Source organism: Parambassis ranga, chromosome 17 (genome assembly GCF_900634625.1).
Source record: "Parambassis ranga chromosome 17, fParRan2.1, whole genome shotgun sequence".
NCBI classification, from domain to species: Eukaryota; Metazoa; Chordata; class Actinopteri; family Ambassidae; genus Parambassis; species Parambassis ranga.
In genome coordinates, this window is record NC_041037.1 from 5,459,577 (window position 1) to 5,484,802 (window position 25,226).

Consider the following 25,226-nt stretch of genomic DNA (forward strand, 5'->3'; position numbering starts at 1 on the left):
GACCCTGATTTAAACTCTGCGAAACTCTAGCAGACGGTAATCCACCGCTGCTGTTTGTCCGTGCTTCATCCAGTCTTGGCTACTGTGTTTGGTTTCCATACTCTTTAGAGTATATTAAAAACACAATACAAGACCTGATAGCTGTTCGTTATTCTTGTGCCAGATTCTTCCAAACCCTTCATATGTGGGGGTATTAAACTCTTTCCTATCCTCCTCCTGAATTCTTTCTCTTGGCTACGTTCCTGGATTCCAGATGGGTTGATAATAACAAATCATGGATGGTATTCAAAGAGCTTCTGATGACAGTAACTGTCCTCACATGGCAGAACAAACAAAAAAACCATAATAAAACATTTCTTTTTGGCGTTTTTTTTTTAACAAAATGGATGTGCAGTGCATGCTCTCCAGCTTGAACTACACGGCTTCCAGCTGACCTCTCAGCCATTTCAAGAATAAGGTCGTGGTTGTATCATGTTCACAGCCCAAAACACATGGGTGTTACCTCAAGAACATTTACACAGCAGATGACAAGTGAGACAAATGTTAGTTATACTAGAAACACGTTACTGAGAATGATCAGCAGGTGGCGCACTTTTGCCACAACACCACTGTACAGAGGAGTGTATGAGAGCAGAGCTAACATGTTGCAGAAAAACAGGAAACCACAGTCTGTAATCTGAAAGGAAGCCACAAAGGTGTGTTATTGTCAGTGATGTAATGGAAGGTTAGGGTTGTCAAGTGAGGAAAAGATGCTGCTATAGTTAACAGATGTGTGTAAATGGAAATGGGACATAAATGTGAAAAAAAAACACATTATATTTGACTTTGAATTAACACGATTGATGCTGTATTTCATCATCACTTCTAGTTAGCATTTTGTCAGTAACTATAAGTTTAAGTATTACACTTAAACAACCCCAAATACATCTGCCAGACTTTTATTTCAAATAACCATGACATAAATCAACCACACATGAAATAATTAAATACACTCAAAATAAGATTTATTTGCCTCTCTACTCACTCACAGAAAAACAACACGTATTGTAAAGCTGTGCCGAAAACAAGTTCTTTTGGCGTGTTTGATTTTTCAGCTAAAGTTTCTAAATTTACAGAGCAAAAAACAAAACAGCCAAACCTTTGTAACAAAACAAAAACAAAACAAAACAAGTCTGAAAACATATTCACAACGCCAGGATGAAAACTTAGCACCTTGTTCCAGTCACTGTGATTTTTCGACTGGTGTATAGTGAATAAGAAAACCAAAGGTGATGATGATGAAAGGGTCGGCTGTGATGACGCTGCCAAATACAAGGCGTACTCCTGCTTCTTTAGGATATTGAAGTCAGTGTAACTTTAGACACCATGACAAGAAGAAGTGTGTGCTGCCACATACATGACTTCGCTCTGTAAGTCACATCCATATGTGATGCTATACACAATGACTCACTCATTAAACATGCGGCTAAATCTGTGAAAGTTAATGAGATGCTTTACATGAGTATCTAAAAGATACGACGTCTTAATACTAAGGCACTGCTTATAATAAAACACTGTGGTGGGGTGGAAATGTGGAGAGCTGAGCTCCAGTGTCTCACCACCATGTAAGCATATAATATGAGTGTGTGACAGAAACACACATCTCCCTTGCAGAGCAGAACGTTTACTGACCGGATGTAAAAACCACCTTTTGACAACATTACAATACATGCCCAATGCTATTCTATGCTTATATACAAACAAAGTGAAGACAGCAGTTGCCTGTGTGTTTTCTGTCAGTGCAAAAGTTCATGTTAGTGTCACACAAAGACATCACTCACCAGAAATAAAGAAGTGGAACAATTTGAAACGCATGAAAGGGTTAACACACATAATGTAGAAGTCTAGTGAAGGATGGGGTTTATATTACTATGATTTAACATTTCTAAATCATCAACAAGCAGATTTATTTAGTTTATATTCAAGTGCAAATCACATTCGTCGTCATGCAGGTGAGCATGTTATTGTTGCATTAACAAAATCTTTTTTTTTTTTAATCTAAATATTAAAGAAAACTACTTTTATTTAGGAAGGGGGCATAAATTGTGTATTTTATTATCATGATTGTAAGGTTCCAGAAAAAAATTATTTGGGAGAATATTTTTTTTATTTTAAATAAATAATACATAATTAAATATGTGGGGAAAACCACGTAAGAAATACTCCTAAAGCTAGAAAAGATGCAGCTTTGTTTTTCCTTCATGCTCTTAATTTGAAACTAAGTCCGCCGTCTTAAACATGTTTTCCTCTAGAGATGCAGAGCAGCAGCGCAAGCTTCGAAACCAGCCCTTTTGTTGATAAACTTCCACTTAAAAATGGAAAAAAGGACACAAAAAAGGATGCGTAAAAGCAATACCAGGATTCCACCCTTAACGGGACGTCAATGCACAACTCAGAACGACTGCTGTGACCATAAGAACAGAAAATGGTTTCCATTTACACTCGCCAATAAAATCAAAATGCAGTTAAAAGATGAGCCTGTACACTGTAAAAAAAAATCCATTATTTATAAATATTTAGACATAAATATATAGTAGAGGTATTGATTGATTGGGGGTTTTCTTCACCACCAGTGAGGTAAGGATTTAAATAAATGTTTTTATATTGGTGATAAGGCATAAAGCTGTCCCTGCGTTCAGCTTTAAGAGACATGAAAAACATCTTCGATCTGCATTTGGATTTTTATGAAGTGTACTTGGTGCCCATGATTTCAGTTCTGTATTTAAAGGTAAGGTAGAGGCCTTGATACATCAGCCGTAGAAATATTAATACTGAACACAATCTAACACATGGTGTTAAATAGTTCGGCTAATGTCAGGTTTGTATGTTATCAATACTTGGTATCCGCTTGAAGGATTCGATCTCGTAGTAAAAATGTGACCTTTTAAAGGACTAGTAAGATGCTAAAGTGTATTTACATAACATGTGGATCAAACAGCACAGCTGAAAATATTCTTTTTCTTTTTTTTCTTTTCAGATGATCAATTTTGTTCCGGCAGCTAAGATACAATTTGCAGTTTTGTACTGTAGCACAGACTGAGACACCATTCAGTAGAAAACTTCAATTACACTGCACACACAGACGGACAGCAAAGGTTGTGATGAGCTGCTTGTATGTCCCAATCAAACCTCCCACACACTGAACCTATGAATAAACTACACTCTGTCATTTGAGTGTTATATATGTAGTTTGTACAAGTCTATGACGATGTCATGCTAAGGTGGACGGAAGACGTATGGTTTCCCTGATGCCATAAGTCTGCCTGATATGACAGGATGACGTTTGGAGGTACAGAGACAGTGGTTATTCAATGAGCCCCTCCTACTGCTGAATGACGTATTAAAGGTCCATGCTAATTCTCCATGAAGGTCATCTAAGGCCACAATGTTCATTGAAGAAAGTAAAATGTAAACACTATAAAAAAAGAAGAGAAAGTATCATGGCAATGTCCTGTATCCTTATTGGGTTTAGGTAAATTAAAGAATACAGAACCACAAAGCATGGATGAGAGTATATACCTTATAACAAAAGGCACTTCAACAACTACTCCCAGTGCCCTGTTTTGGAGTAGATCCGCTGTTGATTTCCTGATCCTCCACATCCTCCTCTTCCTCCTCCTGCCAGCCCCCCAGCTGGACAGGGGTGTGAACAGAACTGCTGGAACCAAGGCCACCTTGTGCCTGGTAACCTAGAAAATGATGGTACTAGGTTTATCGTTTTGGTCTCTATTTAATGTAAGGAAATGACATGTAGAACTACAGGTCTAATATTCTCAATCATACTTTACAACAGAATGATTTACTTACAGTCATTTGCTTTTAGCAGCAATAAAAATTAATTTTTGCAAAATAAATGTTTTCATTTACCAGGGTTCGTGTGCAGATCTCTCATTGGCACTGGATTCTGCCACTGCCCTGATGTTCTCGTTGGATGGGAGTTCTGCTGGTGTAGCTGGAGAGACAAGAAGTTGTTTAAGTACAGCTGAAAGGAGGACCGCAACATGGCCATAGTAAGATCTTCTGTAAAAGCCAGCTTAACTTTAACAAGAATGAAACTACCTCATGCATGTAGATGGCATGGAGACTCATCTCTGCTGAGGCAAACTCTGAGTGCAGCGTGTTGCTCCCGGTGCGAAAGTCACTGTTAGTCATACTGAAAAACACATGAACCCAAACCGAATGGTAAGCTTTTGCATTCATTCATATTCTACTACTGTATTAATACCATCTTTGAATACCTGTCAACGAAGGTGCGATCACTGCGGTACATGGTGGTCTCAGGGTGGACCGAGGAGGGCAGGAGGCCGTGTGGGTGGCCACGACTGCCATGATGTGCAAGCTGGGAGGTGGACAGAGAGGCTAAGACGCTGGCTGCAGCAGAAGCAGCGGTACTGGGTGGGATGAAGCGATGGTCACGCCCTTGTAGCCCAGAAGCAGTTAAAATGGGGTGGGCTAGGACACTGGCCAGAAGGTTTTCAGGCTAGAAACAACAACACATACATCGGTGACTACACTGTTCCTAAATGCAATAATGTTTTCTAAATATAGCTGGCAGTCTAATCACAGTCAGTGCGGTCCTGTCTAGTTCCTGCTGCTTGTGTCATCATCAGTGAGATTCTTACCCCAGTGCCTGACTCATTGGACTGCAGTGAGGTGCACAGAGGAGCCTCGGAGAGCAGGAGCTGGGTGGAGGGGCCGCCCTGTGCATCATGCTGCACCTTTTCCCTTAAATGGCTGATGAACACTGAGCTCTCTTGAGGTGGCTGCCAGCGTGGGTTCTTGATGGTGAAATGCATGAGTGACAACTCTGTTTTGCCATTCTCAGCCTGTTGGTATATGGAGGCCTCAGTCTGACCCTCTGACATCCACTGAAAAACATTTTTAAAAATGACATATGATGTCATTTCCAGAAAGCTGCTGATCTCAATCCTGCCATAAACATTTAACAGGTCTTACTGTTGGATTTCCATGGCGTCTGATGTCCATCTGTGCAAAAGAACAGATGTCGCCAACTCCAACCACCTCTACAGTAAAGTTCCTGAAGAAGTCAATGATTTCGAGGGACTTGTTTCTCAGGACGAAGATGAGAATGAAGGGGGTGACAATAGGACTGAGCAATTCCTCCAGTATAAACACCTGGGATAAACACAGACATCAATGTATTCACATAAAACATTCCGCAAAATGCTTACACAAATCCTACATTAAAAGCTTCAATCACAACCTAAATCAAATTCATAATTTTAGTACGAGTGGGACAGGTGTTTTCTTATCCAGCCTTCCTCACCGCTTTGTACTGGAACAGCTGTGCCACCTCATCACGGGTCTCACTCTTGTTAGCGTTGCCCCTCCAGTGGTCTGGCATATAGTGTATGTGTGCCAAAACGCACTGCAGCAGCTGCTCAGGACACCACACCATATGCTCGTCCGGGATAAAAGACCTGGTGGTAACATAGGTATAAAGCATCAATATTCCTGGTTGATGCGTACATAGGACAATACATTTCCTCTGTAATGAGAGCATGTTTAAACTTGGCAAATACTCTTTAGTCTGAAATATTTAGGGTTAATCATTCTCCTCAACACAAACATCATGCATACCATCACAACTACTCAAAGAAAGAGATTATTCAACTTTAGGTAACTGTACACCTAGTAATGGTCATCCTGGAACATATTCAGATTGAAAATAAGTCTCAGCAGACTCACCTGGAGAGCGTTATAACTACCCCTAGCACAGTGATAGCGGTCAGAATGTGCTGCACTGTCAGGACGTCCTCATCATAAACAGTCAGTGCAATGAGAACAGCCAACACTGAGCCTGAGAAGAAGGCCATGTTTTTTGCAAGCACAGTCAGCAGCGGCGATGTAAAGGAGTTCATGTATTTGGATGTGGGTTTGTAGCCACGTCCTAAACGTCCATGCAGCTCATGGTCTAGCTCATTGAAGTGGCGCAGGTATAAACGACCGTACAGGGACCAACGGCGTGCACCCAGACTTCCGGGCTCTCTGCGGATTACTTCTGTATAGCTGAAGAAAGCGTAGAGCACCTGCCACACTAGGATGAAGGGACATAGCAGCAAATTGGCCAGACCTATGAGAAGGATGACTCTGCTGAGCTGCTGGGCGAGCTCCAGGCGGTTTCCACTGCGCTTGTACTTGGGGTGCAGGTTCCACTTATTCTGAAACAAAGAGCCAGGGCCCCAGAAGAGGATGAGCTCAAAGTTGTACTTGAGGCTTTGGGTTAGGAATACCACATTGCCCAGCAGGGGGAGCTGCAACTGCACAGGCAGCAGTGATTTGTTTATCATGGCCACCATGTAGTTCTTGAAACGCAGGATACGGTGATATATGTCCAGCTCTGTCAGCTCTTTCTTGTGTATGCACATTTGCTGCTCTCTCTGCAGGCTAATGAGCCGGTCCTGGACTTCCTGCCATGTGAAGTTGCATAGTTCATCCTGGAACAAAGAAAAAAGACAAACCTCTTCATAAGACAGTTGCCAGAGAACTTTACATACACAGACCTACAGGTGCCAACACTCACCATTCTGATCTTCAAAGCTTTGATGTAGAACTGCCTGATCTCCCAGTAGCTCAGAACATTGCAAAAGACTTTAACAAGACGATAGATCCAGAAAATGGCTGCCATGATGAGAAGGAATATGATCCAGCTGTTCTCCTGAATGCTAAAAAGAACAACATTTATCAAACATGGCTGACTCGACAGTACAGGCATGTAGAGATAAGACCCAAGGAGTTCATTTCAGAAAACAGCATTTTTTAACACGGTTCTCTTCTCTGTTCAGGCTTCAGCTGAATGACTCATCTCTGGTTACAAACTTCATCATCCCTTGTATGTGTAGTTGTCAGCTGCAGGGTATTTTGAAGGTGATAGATAGACCGCATACAAAAAGGTCTAACAATGATCGGATCAAGTGGTAAATCTAATCTCAAACCCCAGGTTTATCAAACTCTATGGTGGATATTCAGACACATTACACCTCCTCTTCTCTTATTGTAAGATGATCCTTTATTCAAATCTAAATAATATTTAAAATCAGATGAGGAAACCACTGCTCTTGTCGCAATCACCTGCAATTGTATATCGTTCTATAATATTTTTAATACAAGCAAATGTGGAAGCAACTTAGAAGAAGAAAGGAGAGACGGGGTCTGTAGAGGACAGAGAGATCCTGAACTGTGTCACACTCTGTTCCCAAATTAGAATTCCAAGCAGCTGGACGTCACTGGCTTTGATATTAACAACCATAGAGCTACAGTCAGAATGAAGAACAAATCGATCATAAGCCTAGTTGGAGAAAACAAGCTGCACTACATGTAAAAAATATTACAACACAGGATTAAGGGGGGGGGCAGTCCATTCCTTGCAGCTAGCTAGTGGGGTGTCATGTGGTAGTCAGCTTGCTGGCAGTCAGTGTCTTGGTTGTACCTCACTGAAGCTATCAATTACATTCAGCTCTGTTCGCTGAAGCCAGTCTGAGCACTGTACACAAACATCTTCCAAGTAGCCATGAGATGCAGGAATGTTGCAATTCAAAGCTTCAGGTTGAAATAAACAACAAAAGTAAGAAAGAATTACACCTCACCCAAGACAACTTAAAAGAGGCACTTTATCAATACAAGAGTTCAAAAATCGATCAAAAGCCCACAGGGTACAACTAAATAGACTACTGTTCAATATTTTTACCCTGTGAATGTGGCTCTATCTTGTAGGCTGGAGCCACATCAAACACAATCCAGTAAGAAACGAAGTCTGAGCGTCTAATTGCAACTGTGTTAAATTGGACAAATGAAATCTCTCTAAAGGCCTGTCTCTAATCCTACAGAACAAAGCATCTAATCAAACTGTATGAAATGAGAGAACAGACTCATCAGACATCATGTGACTCTGCACCCTTTCTGATCACTCCAACATAAATGTTACACAGATATTGCTGCCTGTAATTATTAGACTTGACATCATTACCTCTGTGTGCACTGCTGGCTCGGTAAGATGGCATCTGGCAATGTGACTTTGTTCCTGTCCAAAGGGTTCTGGCCTGGTCCGGTGTGGTTGACTGCTCGATTGGCAAACAGCACATCGTACTCCACACAGTTGACAAGGAAGGTTGTGAATGTGACAACAAACAAAAACTGACTGTTTGGATTAAAAAACAGGAAAAAAATCAGATTAGGTTTCATGCTCAAATAAAAATGCAGACATTGAAATAGTAACAACAACATGTGGTATTACGACAAGCAACTATAATTAATTTTTAGAAAAACAAGTCAGAATTTGCTGTCTGACAAGCATATAATGTGGTTAAAACAGATTAATTGGTTTGACAAAGATCAATATGTGGACAGATTTTCAGCCATTAATGGGGAGACAATATTAATAAACAATTTCCCCCTGGGACTAATAATGTATTTCTGATTCTAAATACCCTCTGTGGCCACACTAGACCAGGAATCAATAGCAGCAATGGCTTATTCGAAGTGAGGCAGCACATTAAACAATAATTAGTCTAGTAAAAAGCTTAAGAATAAAATGTTTGCATTTAAAACCAGAATTGTGGCAATCATGAAAAGCTGCTTTTGAAATCATATGTTTGAGCTTGCTCATGCTAAAGCCTGAGGCACACTTAGCTGTCAAAACAACATGAGAAAAATATCAGTGACATACAGCAGGTGAGGCTCGAGCCTTAAGGAAACAAGAAAACAAGCATCCTCTTGGAACTGCAAACTCATCTCAGCCTCCTGGTTTTAATTACACATATATTACTACATCTCATGATGCAACCTCTGGGCAGCTCATATCAGTGTTCAGAATTACTTACACAAGCTCGAAGAACTCTGACAGCATCATACAGGCAAATCCATTCTTTTGATGGAAATGATAAATGTAGATATTGATTAAGGAAACACTCAATAAGCAATACAAAATTAATGTACGAACACTGATTAGGAAATAGCATTCAAACTTCAGAACCACTGATATCAGTAGTACTACAGTAAAGGTATGTGACAGCAATTGTTATGAAACACATCATGCTATAGGTGACAACTTAAAGGATATCCTTGTGAAGAAGTTGTCTAGGTTCTTGATATGGTGCCATGAATCTGTAATAGAAGCATTAAAGCATTAGATAGATAACTAGTAGACTTTAACTTTGACCCAGTTGCAAAGCCCATATGATGATGCTGCCATATAAACAATTTTAATAAAGGCAGCTTTCTACATGGTGATATTATGTTTAATGGTAATAATATTATTTACCTTTCAGGCCTTCTGGCACATGCACCAGTAAATCCTCCTCCCCTGGTGGTGAGTCTTCCTCGAAGTCCTCAATTCTCTGATACTCCTGGTACGCTTCAAAGTTGGCCATTATGCTTCACATTCTTCAGACCGCTTCCAAATAGACTGAGTAGTAAACACTGTACAACACGAATGCAGACGAGCAGCCTCTGCTACATTCTGAAGCTAACCTCTTAGCAGGTCAAGCATTCCAAGTGAAGGTAGCTAACATTAGCTTGCTAACCTGCTAGCCTGGCGGACAACGCTTGTGTAACCCTACACTACCATGATGACGAGTAAAATACCGCGTTAAACTTAAGAAATCAGCACACGAAGCTTCGCTAGATTCAACTATGAATGTCAGTTTTATTCATAAAAATATCCCCACTTCAGTCACCTGCCTGGTGCTGTGGGTGGTTAGCCTGTGAATGATTCAGCCTCTCGTGTAGTCAGGGTGACACGGGTTTGTTTTGTTCCCGACTTGCTCCGTCCATCTGCTGGTGTTGATCTTTCTTCGGCGTTACTTCGGCTTCAATCTTATCCAAAGCACGCTTAACGCACACAGGTGTGGTTTTATGCCGACACGGCGGTCTCCAGCCTGTCACTACATCCGTTAGTTCATTTCCAAAAATACACCATCCCTATGTGTGTCCACTGTTTTTGTCTTCCACAAACAAATGTCAACAAAACACAGGTAGCGTCACTTCCGCTTCAACTACCGTCATTTCCGGCTATCAGTTGTAGTTTTGTAGCTTGTTCTCCGAAAAAAGTCCACTTTTTCTACCGTGTCTCTCAAATAATGACACCTAATTAGCGCTAGATATGTTGTTAAATTTCTAAAAAAAACTTATAATCATTTTAGGTGAAGCGGCGGTCCTTTGTAGTCCCAGAAATGCACTCTGGGTCAGCGTCAATATGGCAGCCTGCAGGTGGAAGTTGGATTACTGTAAAGCTTAACGATTATTTTAATCTAATGAGTGTTTTCATACTGAAATAAACCGAAAACATGTTTCAGATGCTCTGTTGTAGAGCAAGTATTACTGCTCCAGCGCGGTCACTGTCGTTATACTCGCGGTGCAATAACACAGCAGATACATGGAAGCTCTCACGGTAGGTTAGTGTGACCGGTAGCTAGTTTGGCTAATACCAGCCGACCTGTAGCCGTACTATAAGCCTTATGTTAGGTCATCAGCACTAGTACACTTGACCTACTTTGATTTTCTGGCATGTTGACACAGCTGGGATGTACATACTGTACCTTTTTAGTCTTTGTCATCCAGGGTAGAGGAGAATATAAACAGGACCTTGGTGGACAGAAAATTAACTCATGGACTAGTTCACTGAAGTAGATTTGTCTTTTGAACCGTAAATATATTCAAAATAAACATTAATGTAGGGCTAGAGAATAAAAACACACAACCATAAAATATTAAAAGTATATCTATTAATAATAATATCATCTATAGCTAACAAAGAACTTTAACCAATTCAATACTTCATATTGATTGGTTATGGCAACACAAGAAACCACCAAACATCCAGATAACATGTTAAAACTAACAGTTTATGTGATTAGGCTGCTAAAAAAAATGAATTCATTCTCAAGAGTCCTGAATCAGTGACTCCACTGTAGGCAGATCAGATCAGAGTTAAGCAATAAAAATGCTGCCTGTGCAAAAACATAACTCATAGAGGTTTTGTTTTTTCTTCTGAATCCCTAGCCTTTCTAATATTTGTTTTATATCCAGGTGGTATTCATCTCCTGGGTCGAAGGCATACAGTTCCTCACAGCCGCCTGGCAGTGCTGTGAGTCGCATTTGGGGCCTGACTCAGAGAGCTATCCGTAAGTCCGCCACCCAGACATCCAAACCCCAAGGAGTGGCACTGAAGTTCATCCTGGGACCAGCAATAATCACTGTCTCAGCACGACTGCTTTGTCACGTTGCTCACTGCGAGGCTGACATAAATAACAACACCCAAGTGGAAGTTGTAGCCAAAACTCCTGTGCCTGAATTTAAATGGCACATCCTGTGGGAGTTTGTAAAACCTCAGCTGTTTGCTCTCGTCTGTGCTGTTGTGGTAAGTCTGAATCAGTCCATTTTAAAGGGAAAATGTGAAATATAAAGTGCTATAAAGGCCTTCATGCTGTGATTTCTCCTTCCAGCTTGCTTTTGGTGCAGCTATCTTGAACATTGAAATCCCACTGATGCTTGGAGATCTGGTGAACGTTGTGGCACGTTATCTGAGAGAAAATACTGGCAATTATATCCATGAGATAAGACGGCCTGCCCTAAAATTACTGGGACTATACGGTATCCAAGTGAGTGACACCATGAATGCAGACATATATAAATCACAGCTGTTCAATAGAAAACATGTGCTGATCATTGTTTACCTACTTTGTGCAGGGCTTGCTAACAAGTGGCTACATCATCCTGCTCTCAAGGGTAGGCGAGAGAGTAGCAGCCGACATGAGGAAGACCCTTTTTGCATCTTTACTCAGGTACATATTCCTCATTGTTGGCTTGGAGAAATAAATATGTAGGTGTTAAATAAAGCAATGATTATTTCCTACTGCCCAGCAGGGATTTATTATGCCTCTCTTCTGCTTCAGGCAGGATGTGGCTTTCTTTGACGCCAATAAAACTGGGCAGCTGGTAAATCGCTTGACTGCTGACATTCAGGAGTTCAAGTCTTCCTTTAAACTTGTTATTTCTCAGGTAAACACACAAACCAGTAGTTACAGTCTGGTGTTAAAGTACATGATCCATCTAATTCCTATATTTGGTATGATTTCAGGGTCTGCGCAGTATTACGCAGACAGTCGGATGTTTTGTGTCACTCTACATCATCTCTCCAAAACTCACTGGTTTGACGGTAGTCGTCCTTCCCTGTCTGGTGGGAGCAGGAGCTCTCCTCGGTTCATTCCTTCGTAAACTGTCCAGATTGGCTCAAGAACAGGTGAGTATCATTTCACTTCGTTCCGGTTAGCCTTTAGAGTATATCTTGTAATGTACATTTATTATTAGATCATAGATCTGTTCTCATTACTGCCCACAAACCGTAAGATGCATCACAACATCCTGACTCCACCTCTGACTGAATGATTTATTACGTCACAGTTCTATTATCTGTTTTTCTACATTTCTAGAAGACAGTTAGGGTCTGCATCATTCAATAACACCACTAAATCCCTACACATATTCATTATTTAGCTTAAACAATGGAAACCTCTGTAATTAATATTGCATTAAGTGACAATACTACCATCTTTCTTTTCACAAATTTCGCTGTGTGACCATGTCTTCAATTAATATCTAATTCAAGGTGGCAAAAGCAACAGGAGTGGCAGATGAGGCGCTCGGTAATGTGCGGACAGTCAAAGCTTTTGCAATGGAGGAGCGGGAGCTCCAGTGAGTATTAGAAATTTTCCTGCTCTGTACTTTTTGCTTATTCTTCAGAGATGATATGTTTTAATCTCTGTTCTCTTCATCCTCCAGATTATATGCTTATGAAGTTGACAAATCATGCGAGCTGAATGAAAACCTTGGTGCTGGAATAGCTGTTTTCCAGGGACTCTCAAACATCGCCCTGAACTGTGAGTGTCGTTTGTTGCTGTGAAAAGATTGACACAGTGTTAAACAGGAAGTACAGACTCCTGCATATGTTGTGTGCTCTTGACGCAGGCATTGTGCTGGGAACTATTTTTGCTGGGGGGACTTTGATTTCAAACAATGAATTGTCTCCCGGAGATCTCATGTCGTTCCTGGTTGCTTCTCAGACTGTTCAGAGGTAAAAGACAAATTTAATTTCACCATTAAATGTATCAATTTCACAGTATGCATGTAACTACTGTATTATCTGTACCCTCAGGTCTCTGGCTAGTATCTCCATTCTTTTCGGACAGGCGAGTAAAATATTGTGTGTACACCATGAGAGATTGAAGCTGTAGCAGTATGTGATATATGTGTGTATGTCTCTAACACTTGCTGCAGGTGGTGAGGGGAATAAGCTCTGGAGCTCGGGTCTTTGAGTACCTGTCTTTGCAGCCTACCATTCTGCTGTCCGGAGGAGGACGCATCCCGTACCACTCTCTAGCAGGAAGGGTGGACTTTATGAATATTTCATTCAGGTGGGAATTTTATATTTGTTGGAACTAAACCTAAATGTTAGCCCAAAACCTTGAACACAGGATTGATTTATCTTTTTTTTTGTATTTAAATTTCTAGTTACCCAACAAGACCTGGCCATCAGATCCTGAGGAGTTTCAACTTAACGCTGCCACCCTGTAAAACTGTTGCCATTGTTGGAGAATCTGGAGGAGGTCACTTCTGATTCTTATTTTAACTGTGTGCCCTGCAAACAGTTTGATGGTGATGGCTCATGAGTCTGTAACTCTGCAGGAAAGTCCACAGTGGCGTCCTTGCTGGAGCGTTTCTACGACCCAAACAGCGGCGTCATCATGTTGGACGGGCTGGACATTCGAACACTCGACCTGGCCTGGCTGAGGGGACAGGTCATTGGATTTATCAATCAGGTGAAGGATATTATGATAAGATATGGAGTTTAGATGGTTCCTTGTGTATCTCACTGTATTTTTCATTACAGGAACCAGTTTTGTTTGGATCGTCTATCATGGAGAACATTCGCTTCGGGAAGCCTGAAGCTACAGAAGCCGAGGTCATTAACGCAGCCAAGCAAGCCAACGCTCACCACTTTATTACAAGTTTCCCAGACGGGTATAACACCGTTGTTGGTATGTATTCTCCATTAAACTGTATAGAAACTGTATGGCGTGGAAATTCTGAGCTCCAGTTTTCTAACCACAGGTGAGCGAGGCGTAACACTATCAGGAGGCCAGAAGCAGCGCATCGCCATCGCCCGCGCTTTGATCAAGAACCCCAGCATCCTGGTGCTGGACGAAGCTACCAGTGCTCTGGATGCTGAATCAGAACGAGTGGTGCAGGAGGCTCTGGACAGGGCCACAAAGGGTCGCACCGTGCTCATCATTGCCCACCGGCTCAGCACCATTCAGGGGGCCGACCTCATCTGTGTCATGAGCAACGGCCGCATTGTAGAGGTGAGGAAGCAGAGAGGTGGAGGTGCTTCCAACCTAAACTCATTAACTAGCACAACTCATTCAAAGCTCTGTAATCCATATTGATTGCTTCTGTCTTATTGCACTAAATGAGTAGTGTCATATTTAATTATATCTAACTGCTTCTTCTCTTCTTTACAGGCTGGGACACACCTGGAACTGCTGAACAAAGGAGGACTCTACTCCGATCTGATCCGCAGGCAAAGAACCGAGGGGCAGAAATAAACTGGATTACAGTAGATCTACAATATATAATAGATCCTAAAATGAGCCTACATGTACAGAATGTAACATTAAATTTCCCAGCTCTCTGTCTAGTTTTATGTCAAAATGGACCAGCCTATTAATAAACAACACTACTGTAGTCTTTGACTGACATGGTATTTTTAAGTCTGCTTTATCTCATCCTGTATAGAAGTTTAAATCAAAATATGTTGAATAAAGAATTAAAATATGTTTTGATGGGAGTAGAGTGAATGTGTGTCCCATGTGTAAACCCCTCCCAGTCTGTGGGCATTACTTGCAGTACCTCATTAAAGCCACATGGGAGCAGACAAGCAAAATGTATTACAGTTATGTGAGTAAAACTTCACTGAATGGACCCAGAAAACAACAGGTCCAGGTTGGACTTTAAATATTGGTCACAGCTGAATGTGAGTGGTTAACTAAAGCTACTTGCTGCCAGTGTTAAGTGACCACCACAGCAGCAGTATATTCATTACATCAGGGCTCGGCTCAATGTGCCACAATGTAAGTATGTGTGTCTCTGTTTTGAAGAGACATGTACCAATTTTCCTACATCAAACCAGCCAGAGGGGCTACACGTTAGGGGGCGCTATAGAGACATTTTATCATGTGTGTTTTAAAAATCTGCAAAATTCTTCAGGCAAACAAATATGCCTTCCAAGATTGGTGAGTTTTTGAGCATGTTCTTTGATTTTTCCAGTGTGTTCAACATCATCCAGCCCACTCTCCTGGGGGACAAGTGCGGGACCACCACCTCACATCTTGGATACTTAGACCACAGTTTGTGAGGGCACAGGGCTGTGTGTCTGATGTGTCATCTGCAGCACAGGAACTCCACAAGGAACTGTCCTTGCTCCCTTCCTTTTTACACTCTACACTGCAGAGGTCAATCACTTCTAGGCCAGCTGTCATCTACAGAAGTTCTCTGATGACTCTGCAGCGGTCGGCCTCATCTCAGATGAGGATGACAGGGAGGACTCATCCATGATTTTGTAGACTGGTACCATAGAAACCAGCTCCAGATCTGCGTGGGTAAACCAAAGAGGTGGTGGTGTATTTCCATAGGCTCAACCACACCTGCCCTACACCAGGGAAAATCCATAGGCCAGAGCACGCTCCACCCCCTGAGGAGACTCAGGACTTTTTATCACACTGTGGTGGCATCTGCCATCTTCTACAGAGAGGTCGGCTGGAGCAGCAGCACCTCGGCAGCAGACAGGAAGAGACTGAACAGACTGATAATGAAAGCCAGCTCTCTCCTGGGGAGCCCTCTTGATGCTGTGGAGGAGGTGGGAGATCGGAGGATGCTGGCAAAGCTATCCTACCTGATGGAGAACACCACCCAACCCATGCACAGCACTGTCACATCACTGAGCAGCTCCTTCAGTGACAGGCAGCTTCATCCATGCTGTCTGAGTGCTATTGCAGGTCCTTCCTACCTGCTGTAATGGGGAAAAATAATAATAATCCTAAGGGTTCCAGCAGGGCTCTCCACCTGCTCGGGCCCTAATAACTTTCTTTAAAAAAAACCAAAACAAAACACCTTTTTAAGATGTTGCTGCATCCAGCATCCTTGTTCTGGACTCTGACAGTGTTTCAGTTCATCTTCCGGCCTCTAGATGGCCAACAAGACAAGCTTGGCTGCAAACCAGGAGAAGCAGGAGCTGCAGACAGATTTAAGCTAACGTCAGCTATAACACTATTCACCCCACTTTGGGGGTTTTGTCGGTCGTTGTTTTGTTAGCGTGGTCAAGGCTGGCTTTACGGTCTAAACATGCAGAAATATGAAAAGCTTGAAAAAATCGGAGAGGGTAAGTTTCATACGTTTTTGTGAAGTTAACGTTAGCTAGCTTAACAAGCGATTGTAGCATCCGTGTACATGTTAGCTGAGCTGTAAGGCTTGTGCTCTGTTAATTAAGTCATTACTTTGCCACAAGCAAAGCAACTTATACAGCGTGTGCTTACGCTTGTTTGTGATAATGACACGATCAGTTAGAAGATTTATATCCTATAGTTTATGCGGTATTATCGATAGCTAACGGTAGGTTTTTAGCTAGCTAGAAGCACTTTGCGTTGAGCTGCCATTCATCGGAGACGTTAGCTCTGGTTTAAAACAGCATAATCTATTTCACAGGGACATATGGGACCGTGTTCAAGGCTAAAAACAGAGAAACACACGAAATCGTAGCTTTGAAAAGGGTCCGGTTGGACGACGACGACGAGGTATGTTTTGTATACAGTCATGACAGCTGCTGTGTTTGCTAGCAACTTATTAGCAAGTGCTAAACCCGAACACATTGTAATTTCTTACAGGGGGTACCGAGTTCTGCTCTGAGGGAAATCTGTCTTCTGAAGGAATTAAAGCATAAAAACATTGTCAGGTCAGTGTGCTGATGAAATCAGATCTAACTTGTGGTTATGTAGTAATGACAGGCAGTTATTCTGCTGCTATGAGTCATCCGATGTCAACAAGCATCAACACAAGACTTCTCTGTGTTCTCCAGACTACATGATGTTTTACACAGCGACAAGAAGTTAACTTTGGTTTTTGAATACTGTGACCAGGTGAGACATACATCTGAAATACTACATAAATTCTTGATATGCACCAGTTGAGGCTCACGAGTTTATACTATTCACTGCAGGATCTGAAGAAATATTTTGACAGCTGCAACGGGGATCTGGATCCTGAAACTGTCAAGGTAAAAGATAAAGATCTGAGATAATCAATGAAGTTTAACCAGTGACAACAAGTGCTTCAGCATTGTTTTGTTTCTGTTCTTGCTTTTCCTCCACAGTCGTTCATGTACCAGCTGTTGAAAGGCCTTGCTTTCTGTCACAGTCGAAATGTTCTTCATCGAGATCTAAAGCCGCAGAATCTCCTCATCAACAGAGTGAGTGTGCATTTCACTCACACGTGTCATACAAAATCAGTTATTTCTGTAGGTGTGCATTGTTGAATCAGATGCACTGGGTATGACTGTAGTTGATTAGTGTGTGTTTTATTAACGCCATCTTATTTTTCTGTCTGTAGAACGGGGAGTTGAAGCTGGCTGACTTTGGGCTGGCTCGAGCTTTTGGCATTCCGGTGAGGTGTTACTCGGCAGAGGTAGGTTGAACATCATTAACACAGCGGGTACTAATGACTGACTGCTGCTGGCTAAAAATATCTGACCAGTGTGAAACAGCACATTTTTCTCACTTTCCAAATCGTAAAAGAAAGCCAGTCTGAGACAGGTTTCTGAGAAAGACTTAGGTCTACACTGTCTGAGATGTGAGAGCTTCCAGGTTAAATAAACCGTAGTCTGGTGCTAACTAAGACATATTTGAAACTTGGCTGTCAGGCCGTGTTTGAGGACTGGATGATATGACCTGAAAATCCAATTCTAAATTTAAAATGGAGCCAAACTACAGCACAGAGTGAACATCCTTCCATGTTTTTCAGGCTAATAAAATACATGTTTTCAGCTCAGTAGTGTGTGTGATGGCCTCATTTTGATTCTCTGAAGTCCGTCTGTTGAATTAATGACAGAACAGACTGGAGTGTTGTTTACGGGGTCTCTGACTTCTGCTGATGCTGCCAGAGAAATGACAGGCGAGGCTCAGATAGGTTCAGTAGCTCTGGTCGGCTGTCCTAAGGGCCCGGCGATTCAATCTCACGGGGGCGTTGGAGTTTGACCCAGGGTGACACTACTAAACTGAAAATGTAGCAATAGAAAACCTGGAGGGGGCTGAGTCTGAGTCTAAAGCACTGAAAGATTGAAGAAAGGTCACTTTAACAGGTCATTTCATTTCAAAGGGCCATCACACTGGTTCAGCAGGAACTGAGTTATCCTACAGGTTGTTTCACATGACATGAATACATCACATGGATACAGTGCACAAAGTGATGCATCATCAATGAAGATCTTATGATTACAACCTGGATATTTGTGCTTTAGCAGCATCATTAATCAATATTCCATGCTGAATCTATTTGTTTTTTAAAGTACGCTCACATCAATAAAATGACAGAACAATGGAACCTGATAAAACTGAGGAAGGCAAATTTAGGCAGTAGCTTATAGTCCTACACTGAAAGTCTTGACCACACAGTACTACAGTGTATTAAGAAAGAAATCTCCATTTACACAGCAGACACAATATGCTCTGTTTCAGTTCACAGTATGGATCAACAGCAGCCATGTTTTTACCTGTAAATCTATAAATCCTGTAAATACCTGTACCTCTACCTGACTGCAAGTCAAATGTTCGTACTTTAAATTAATGTTAATCAGCCTGATTACTGGACAGAATTATGTTAGCAGCCAATACATAACTAGCTCAGTCACTCAAGTGAAGCTAATAAGCTGGTGTACCAGCATCATGATTGAGAGGCATATTAAGTGCTACACAACACCTTCTTCATCCTCATCCTCAGACTCTGGACTACAAGCAGTCCAGTTCTCTCCGTCTTTGAGATCATGATTTTATATTCACGTGATTATTCCCCGTCATACACACGTATGTTAACATACAGTGAGGCAAGCGATCAGGGGAAAGTCAGAAATCTGCTGTAAATTAGATCTTTGCTGCAACAAAGCACAATGATTCTTGTGTGACTTGTTTTAATGAATAAACACGTTAAGTGCCGTCATGTAATCCACTGATTTCAACAATGTAACTGTATTCTAATCACCATCTCTTTAGACTGTAGCTCAATACAGTTTCTCATATTTTGTATTCTAACTTTGTAACACTGGTACATGTAATCCATTACACCGACTGTAAAATAACTGAAAAGGCGTTTAAGGACCCACAGAAATGATTTGTGAACAGTTAGCAGCAGACTGTAGCAGGTGGTCACATAAATTCCATCTGTGCTGAAAGGAACTTTTGAACTTCTGAAGCTGAAGCACTACCTGCGGCTCAGCCCACACATTCTCCCCGGGAAACTTTTCTGTAATTGCATTTTATTCTGCACTTCACACTGACACATTTTCATAGGACCTGAAAGATGTGTGTAAAAGTGGCTGACAGAGCAGCAGTTTGTAAAAATGCTAATATGTTACAGTGGAATATCAGAGACAGATGTAGCTTTTAGTATTAATCAAACAGGCTGCTGAATCAATTCTTTGTGAAATGACTGTTAAGTACAAATCGACCTCCACCTCAGCGACGCATCAGTGAACGGATCCATCCTGTTATTACCAGCGTGGGTAATTGTTCTGATTCTTACTGTGTGGTTTGTCCGTAGGTAGTGACGCTGTGGTACCGGCCTCCAGACGTGCTGTTTGGTGCTAAACTTTATTCTACCTCTATTGACATGTGGTCTGCTGGATGCATATTTGCAGGTTAGTGATCGTTGACGCTTAATAAAGGGATAAACAGTGTGATAAATAAGCACAATATTGTCCATGTTTAAGTCACTACAGTAGTCGCTAACAGGGTTCGGTGTCTGTGTATAAAATGCATAATTTAAGAGGCACTGCACTGCTTGTGATACTGTTCACGTCTCATTTTGATGCTTCGTTCCATCCAGAGCTGGCTAACGCTGGGAGGCCTTTATTCCCGGGGAACGATGTGGACGACCAGTTAAAAAGAATCTTCAGATATCCTTTCATTTCTGAAGCCCCTGCTTTTACAGTTGGGCATGTGCAGCAAGAGGAGCATAGGCAGAATGACTAATCATCTGTATGAATCAGTTATATAGGAGTAGGACTTAACGTGGTCTATTATGCTCATACTCAGCTAAATTTATTCTGGGACTCCACTGAAGGAATTTAGCAGGATTCACAGTTCCTTATTTACCTCTTATTATGCAGCCCTGGCCTGTGAGCACCACTTTATCCTCTTGCTTGAATGAACGCAAGACTTATTTAAGAAACTGTTTTCCAATAGCTTAATGTACATTTATCAAGAAAACTAACCCTACATGAGCTGCTGAGTTTTAAGCAGATTGCTGTATAATCTGAACGTGCATAATATGAACATATTATATATAGCGCGTGTACTACGTGAGCTCTTTCCTTAACCACGCAGTACGTTGTTGGGCACACCGACTGAAGAACAGTGGCAGACGATGACCAAGCTTCCAGACTACAAGGTAAGTTTAGCATCAGTTCTTTTGCATTAGATTTCACTGTGTGCTTTAACTGAGAGAGCGTTTCCGTCCTCCAGCCATACCCCATGTATCCAGCCACCACCTCGCTGGTGAACGTGGTCCCCAAACTGAGCAGCACAGGACGGGATCTGCTCCAGGTACTCCTTGAATTCTTAATGATTTCTTTTTAAACACAGTTTCTGTTTTTCTAGTTATTAGTTCTGCACATTTCCAATCTGTCGGAAGTATTAAAAGGTTGCTTTTGTCTCTGTCAGAACCTGCTGAAGTGTAATCCTGTCCAGAGGATCTCTGCAGAAGAGGCCTTGCAGCACCCGTACTTTGCTGATTTCTGCCCACCATAAACGCAAAATGGCCTCACTGACCGTCAGCCAGCCACAATCAATCATCCTTAACTCTGTTGGACCAAATCCCAACAAGGCTAACCCCTCCGTTCTCAAACACCCCCTTCCCCCCCTCCCTGCAGTTCATTCTGTTGTGCCTCAGCGTGGAACAAAGTCCTGGTGGCTCTGCAAGGTTTTTAGTGTCTTTTAAGTTCAAAGCTTTTTTCATTTGGTGAATACAGGCCTCCCAGTGAATTGGCACCGGTGTGGAGGGTGCTGCATCGACTACATTTTATACCTGTGGACATTCCCTCTGCTCCAAATATAATAAAACGTTAAAATAATTCTTTGGCAATTTCTCAAAAATAATTATCTAATTTTAGTGAAAGAGGACTAAGGCCTCTGAGTTTTGTTTCTTTCTAACTTTAAATTCTGACTTCATACTGATGTTTTTCTGTGGAAAAAAAAGTCAGAACTTAATATAATTGTTTGGTCTAAATTATTGTTAAATCACAGGATGTTAACATTTTTTTCCTGTGCTTAATATGTACATTAACAATCTGTTATCTCGAGTGTTCATTAACTGTTCATGTTCCTGCTTTTTCTTTTAACTGGTTCCAAATTTGAAATTTATTTCCTGGAAACGATGTAGCAGCCGACGAGGCGACCGGTTTTCCTACTCGGACTTTTACACCTTGGCTGTTTCTGACGTTTGTGTCGTCGTCCCACTTTCTATTACAGAGATTGTATAATAGCATGGGAAGCTAATATCTTGTTTTTTTTTCTCAGGCTTTTTTTTCTTTTCTTTTTTTGTATTTGTGTTTTGTGCACTGTCTTAGTTTATTTGAAATAGTTTATCCAACTATATGATTAAATATGTTGAACACTGACAGCCAGGAACAAATGGGCCAATGTTTCAAATATATATATATATATGACTAGTGGACCATTAGTTACACAGTGCTATTATCTTTTGACTTCTTATCCATACTTGTCTCTTCTAGCTTCTCTGCTTTTGTAATAGAGGTGAAAGACTCCACTGATGATTGTTTTGTATTATCAGCTGTTTCCATGTAGGTTTACTCACGTTCTTATTAACACGGTTGTAACGGCTTGCTGTGACATTTTTACTCCAGTTTGTCACAGTGCTTATTATCCCATAAACAAAGCCAACATATTGAGCTGAGTGCCGATGTACAGGCAGCAGTTTATTTTCATTTTGCTGATAAGATATGGATGCATGTATTTATTAACGATGGAATGTCTGCTCTTTGTTTTGTTTTTTTTTTTACATGTAGCACATCTCCTTTTGGTACAGTCGCTCTACCTTCTGAAGGATTTAAGGATACACAGATCTGTTTAGTTTTTAGGATTTGAGATGTCTGAAGTGTGTGTGTGTGTGTGTGTGTGTGTGGATTATGCTGTAATGTCAAAACACAAAAAGCATTTGCTTTGTAGTATTTCATTATGCCGATGCGATGGTTTTACTTTATAAGGCTTCAGTTCTTAATTTTAAAGAGGAGTGGTTTTTGCACTTTGGATAGTTTCTTTGCTTTTGTTGGTAGAATTTGGGACACATGTTGTGACTGTGTATATTTCAGCCAGTAAGACTCAGTATTCAGTAAAGACAACATAAATACAAGTTTGCTTGGTTTTGAAAATACTTCTTTACACCCAGCTGGGAGCAGAATGATAATCCCACAGCACATTTTTCATTTAAACGTCCACAATAAAGGGGCAAAACATTACTAAATACAGGCACTAAATTACTGTATCATTTTGTACAGTACTTGTACTATAAATATACTGTGCTCCTGTTAGGATGTTCGAACAAATGACAGTAAAACTAAAGGCAATACACAGTAAATAACAGGGAGATTGGGCAGGATGGAATTAGAGGACTATACAGAATAATTTAAACAAAAGATGGAATCAGTGATTTTACTCTGTGGTTTCTGTAAACATCCAAAATTACAGACACATCCAGACATCCGTTCGTGTTACACAACTTTAACACACAACTTATTAGTTGTGTTGTCAAATCAGTTCAGAGCTTATAGGCGCCTTTGCTGCTTTGTCTTGAGTCAGTTTTTTGTTGCAACCTCCTAATGTTGGATTATAATTGTATAGCTAAACAGTATTCTTACTATTCTACTGTACTCTGCAGTAGAAGATACATCACAAGATGACAAAGTAACACCAGAGGAGCTCTGCAGGTTAACCCACTGCAGTCTGCATCTTAACAGTGTTTACTGCACCTTTAATGTAATAACTACAACAACAATTGTATCTATAATTTAAATTTTGGTCCTACGGACTGTTAAGAGCATAATGTGTCTAGATCAAGACCACATGACCATCCATTTTACCAGGCTTTAAGCTATGCTAACAACAGAGACTGTGTGTTTTAGGCATGATAACAAACCATGGTATTGGACTCAAAGCAATCTGATTGGATGAAGCTTGCTTACAACAAACAGATGTTCATTTTACACTTGCCAAACATCTTTTAAAGATTCAGCTGGTTAATAACAGTTAAACTGCGGCACAGTATAAAATGTATGGGGGCTTTTATAGGATTACTAAAAAAAATAAATACGTTTGACAGTATAGCAGCTAAATGAATGAATTACGTGACTTGCTTAGTCAGATATTTTTTCCCAGGTCAACACCTGCTTCAGTGTAAAGACTGTGAGCTCAGATTAAAATGAACAACACATTTTATTCTAGGGGTGACGTCACAACTCCTAAATGTCCACCTAAGAAACAAAGCTGGAGCCAGTGTCTGTCCATTCTGTCCGGACTGAACATGAGATGACCTGCTTCCACATATATACATACACATATGTACCCTAACAACAGAAAAGATCCCCATAAATCCTGCACCCTGCGGTCCTTCACCTGCAGTTAGGATGGTTTGACTTAAGACCAACTCTGTTACACATTATTAAGTGTGTTTTAACTATTTAATGTACAGTTCAGAGTTAAAATCACATATCTACAATAAAATGCACATAGAGCTTATATAGAGGCAGATGAAGCAACTCCAGTTCTCCAAGTATATACTGTACATATACATGTGAGTGTGAGAGTGTGTGTGTGGGGAAATCTCTAAGAACCAGTCTTAAAGGCACATTTTAGTTCCGCTTTAAGCCACACTGTGTTTAATCAAATCCATTCAAAATTGTAAGGGAGATGTTTCAGTTGTACTTTCATTCAGTATTGCACAATCCCAAGCCTGGTTCCAGAAGGAAGAGGAAGAGGAGGAGGAGGAGGAGGAAGAGGATTTTTACGTGTGAAAATTACACCAGAATTTGTGGAGACTCCATTTTGATTCATCTGACTCCAGAAATACACTTTGGACAATACAAAGTGGATAGCATAGCTAATATTACATTGATAGACCAGAGATAATAGGAGTACACAATGTGGTCATGCAAGAAGGAAAATGTCTGATGTGCTGTAAATTATTAAGTAACATACATATATTGATTTTCTACGCTGTAAATATCAATTGAGGAGTAGTTAATGATCATAAATGGTTTCTGCCAGCTCAGGTACACTCTGCTGTTCTTTGACTGGTAAGTGAGCGAGAGAGAGAGAGAGAGAGAGAGAGAGAGAGGTAATGACCCGGGACACTTTCACAAAGCTGTCACAGTTTTGCGGTAATGCTGGGCCGTTTTTCGTTTTTGCTTTTTTTTTTTTACCCAACAACACTCACATCGTCATGGTAACGCAGCATCATTGTGTAACATGAATTGGCACTGTCTCATTTAGATGACGGTGGTCATTATCATACAGTCGTCATATCATACATCAGCTGCTCAGTCTGTATCCATTCCAGCTGTTTCATATGTCATGAATCAAAAATGGGAATTCCAAATCTTTTTTTTTTTTTTTTTAAATTTGATAACACTGGTTTCTGATTCAGTGCATTTATTGCTCACAACACGACACCACTGGTTTTTTTGTTGTTGTTGTTTTTAGTTTCCTGAAAGGTAAACATTATTTTCCATTTGGATAAAGTCTCTGAAGGCGTTCTCTGGCTCCGCTTGGATCAAACCCATTCCTGATAACGCTGGAGCTGTGAACACGCCTTGTCTGAGTAACAGTGTTTAAAAC

General features: G+C 41.0%; 3 protein-coding genes across 3 annotated transcripts; 2 read left to right on the forward strand and 1 right to left on the reverse strand.

Moving 5' to 3' along the window:
* Positions 1 to 922: 922 nt before the first annotated feature.
* Positions 923 to 10,027, reverse strand: atg9b (autophagy related 9B). The gene is made up of 14 exons (XM_028426874.1): positions 9,320 to 10,027; positions 9,119 to 9,162; positions 8,880 to 8,944; positions 8,027 to 8,197; positions 6,584 to 6,725; positions 5,749 to 6,497; positions 5,327 to 5,480; positions 4,996 to 5,175; positions 4,662 to 4,907; positions 4,278 to 4,519; positions 4,099 to 4,192; positions 3,907 to 3,991; positions 3,559 to 3,728; positions 923 to 3,454 (listed from the first exon to the last, which is right to left on the reverse strand). Exons 1-13 carry the CDS (start codon positions 9,426 to 9,428, stop codon positions 3,577 to 3,579), a joined length of 2,433 nt encoding a protein of 810 aa, XP_028282675.1. The 5' UTR covers positions 9,429 to 10,027; the 3' UTR covers positions 923 to 3,454; positions 3,559 to 3,576.
* A 223-nt stretch (positions 10,028 to 10,250) lies between these two features.
* On the forward strand, positions 10,251 to 14,799 carry abcb8 (ATP-binding cassette, sub-family B (MDR/TAP), member 8). Its single transcript, XM_028427191.1, has 16 exons — positions 10,251 to 10,447; positions 11,086 to 11,416; positions 11,502 to 11,657; positions 11,746 to 11,840; positions 11,952 to 12,057; positions 12,137 to 12,298; positions 12,665 to 12,750; positions 12,838 to 12,935; positions 13,024 to 13,129; positions 13,211 to 13,244; positions 13,333 to 13,469; positions 13,567 to 13,661; positions 13,741 to 13,874; positions 13,946 to 14,093; positions 14,167 to 14,417; positions 14,577 to 14,799. Exons 1-16 carry the CDS (start codon positions 10,344 to 10,346, stop codon positions 14,658 to 14,660), a joined length of 2,127 nt encoding a protein of 708 aa, XP_028282992.1. The 5' UTR covers positions 10,251 to 10,343; the 3' UTR covers positions 14,661 to 14,799.
* A 1,513-nt stretch (positions 14,800 to 16,312) lies between these two features.
* On the forward strand, positions 16,313 to 22,746 carry cdk5 (cyclin dependent kinase 5). The gene is made up of 12 exons (XM_028427818.1): positions 16,313 to 16,492; positions 16,816 to 16,904; positions 16,995 to 17,062; positions 17,186 to 17,246; positions 17,327 to 17,383; positions 17,480 to 17,575; positions 17,716 to 17,790; positions 19,918 to 20,014; positions 20,203 to 20,272; positions 20,706 to 20,766; positions 20,841 to 20,921; positions 21,039 to 22,746. Exons 1-12 carry the CDS (start codon positions 16,456 to 16,458, stop codon positions 21,123 to 21,125), a joined length of 879 nt encoding a protein of 292 aa, XP_028283619.1. The 5' UTR covers positions 16,313 to 16,455; the 3' UTR covers positions 21,126 to 22,746.
* Positions 22,747 to 25,226: the final 2,480 nt, after the last annotated feature.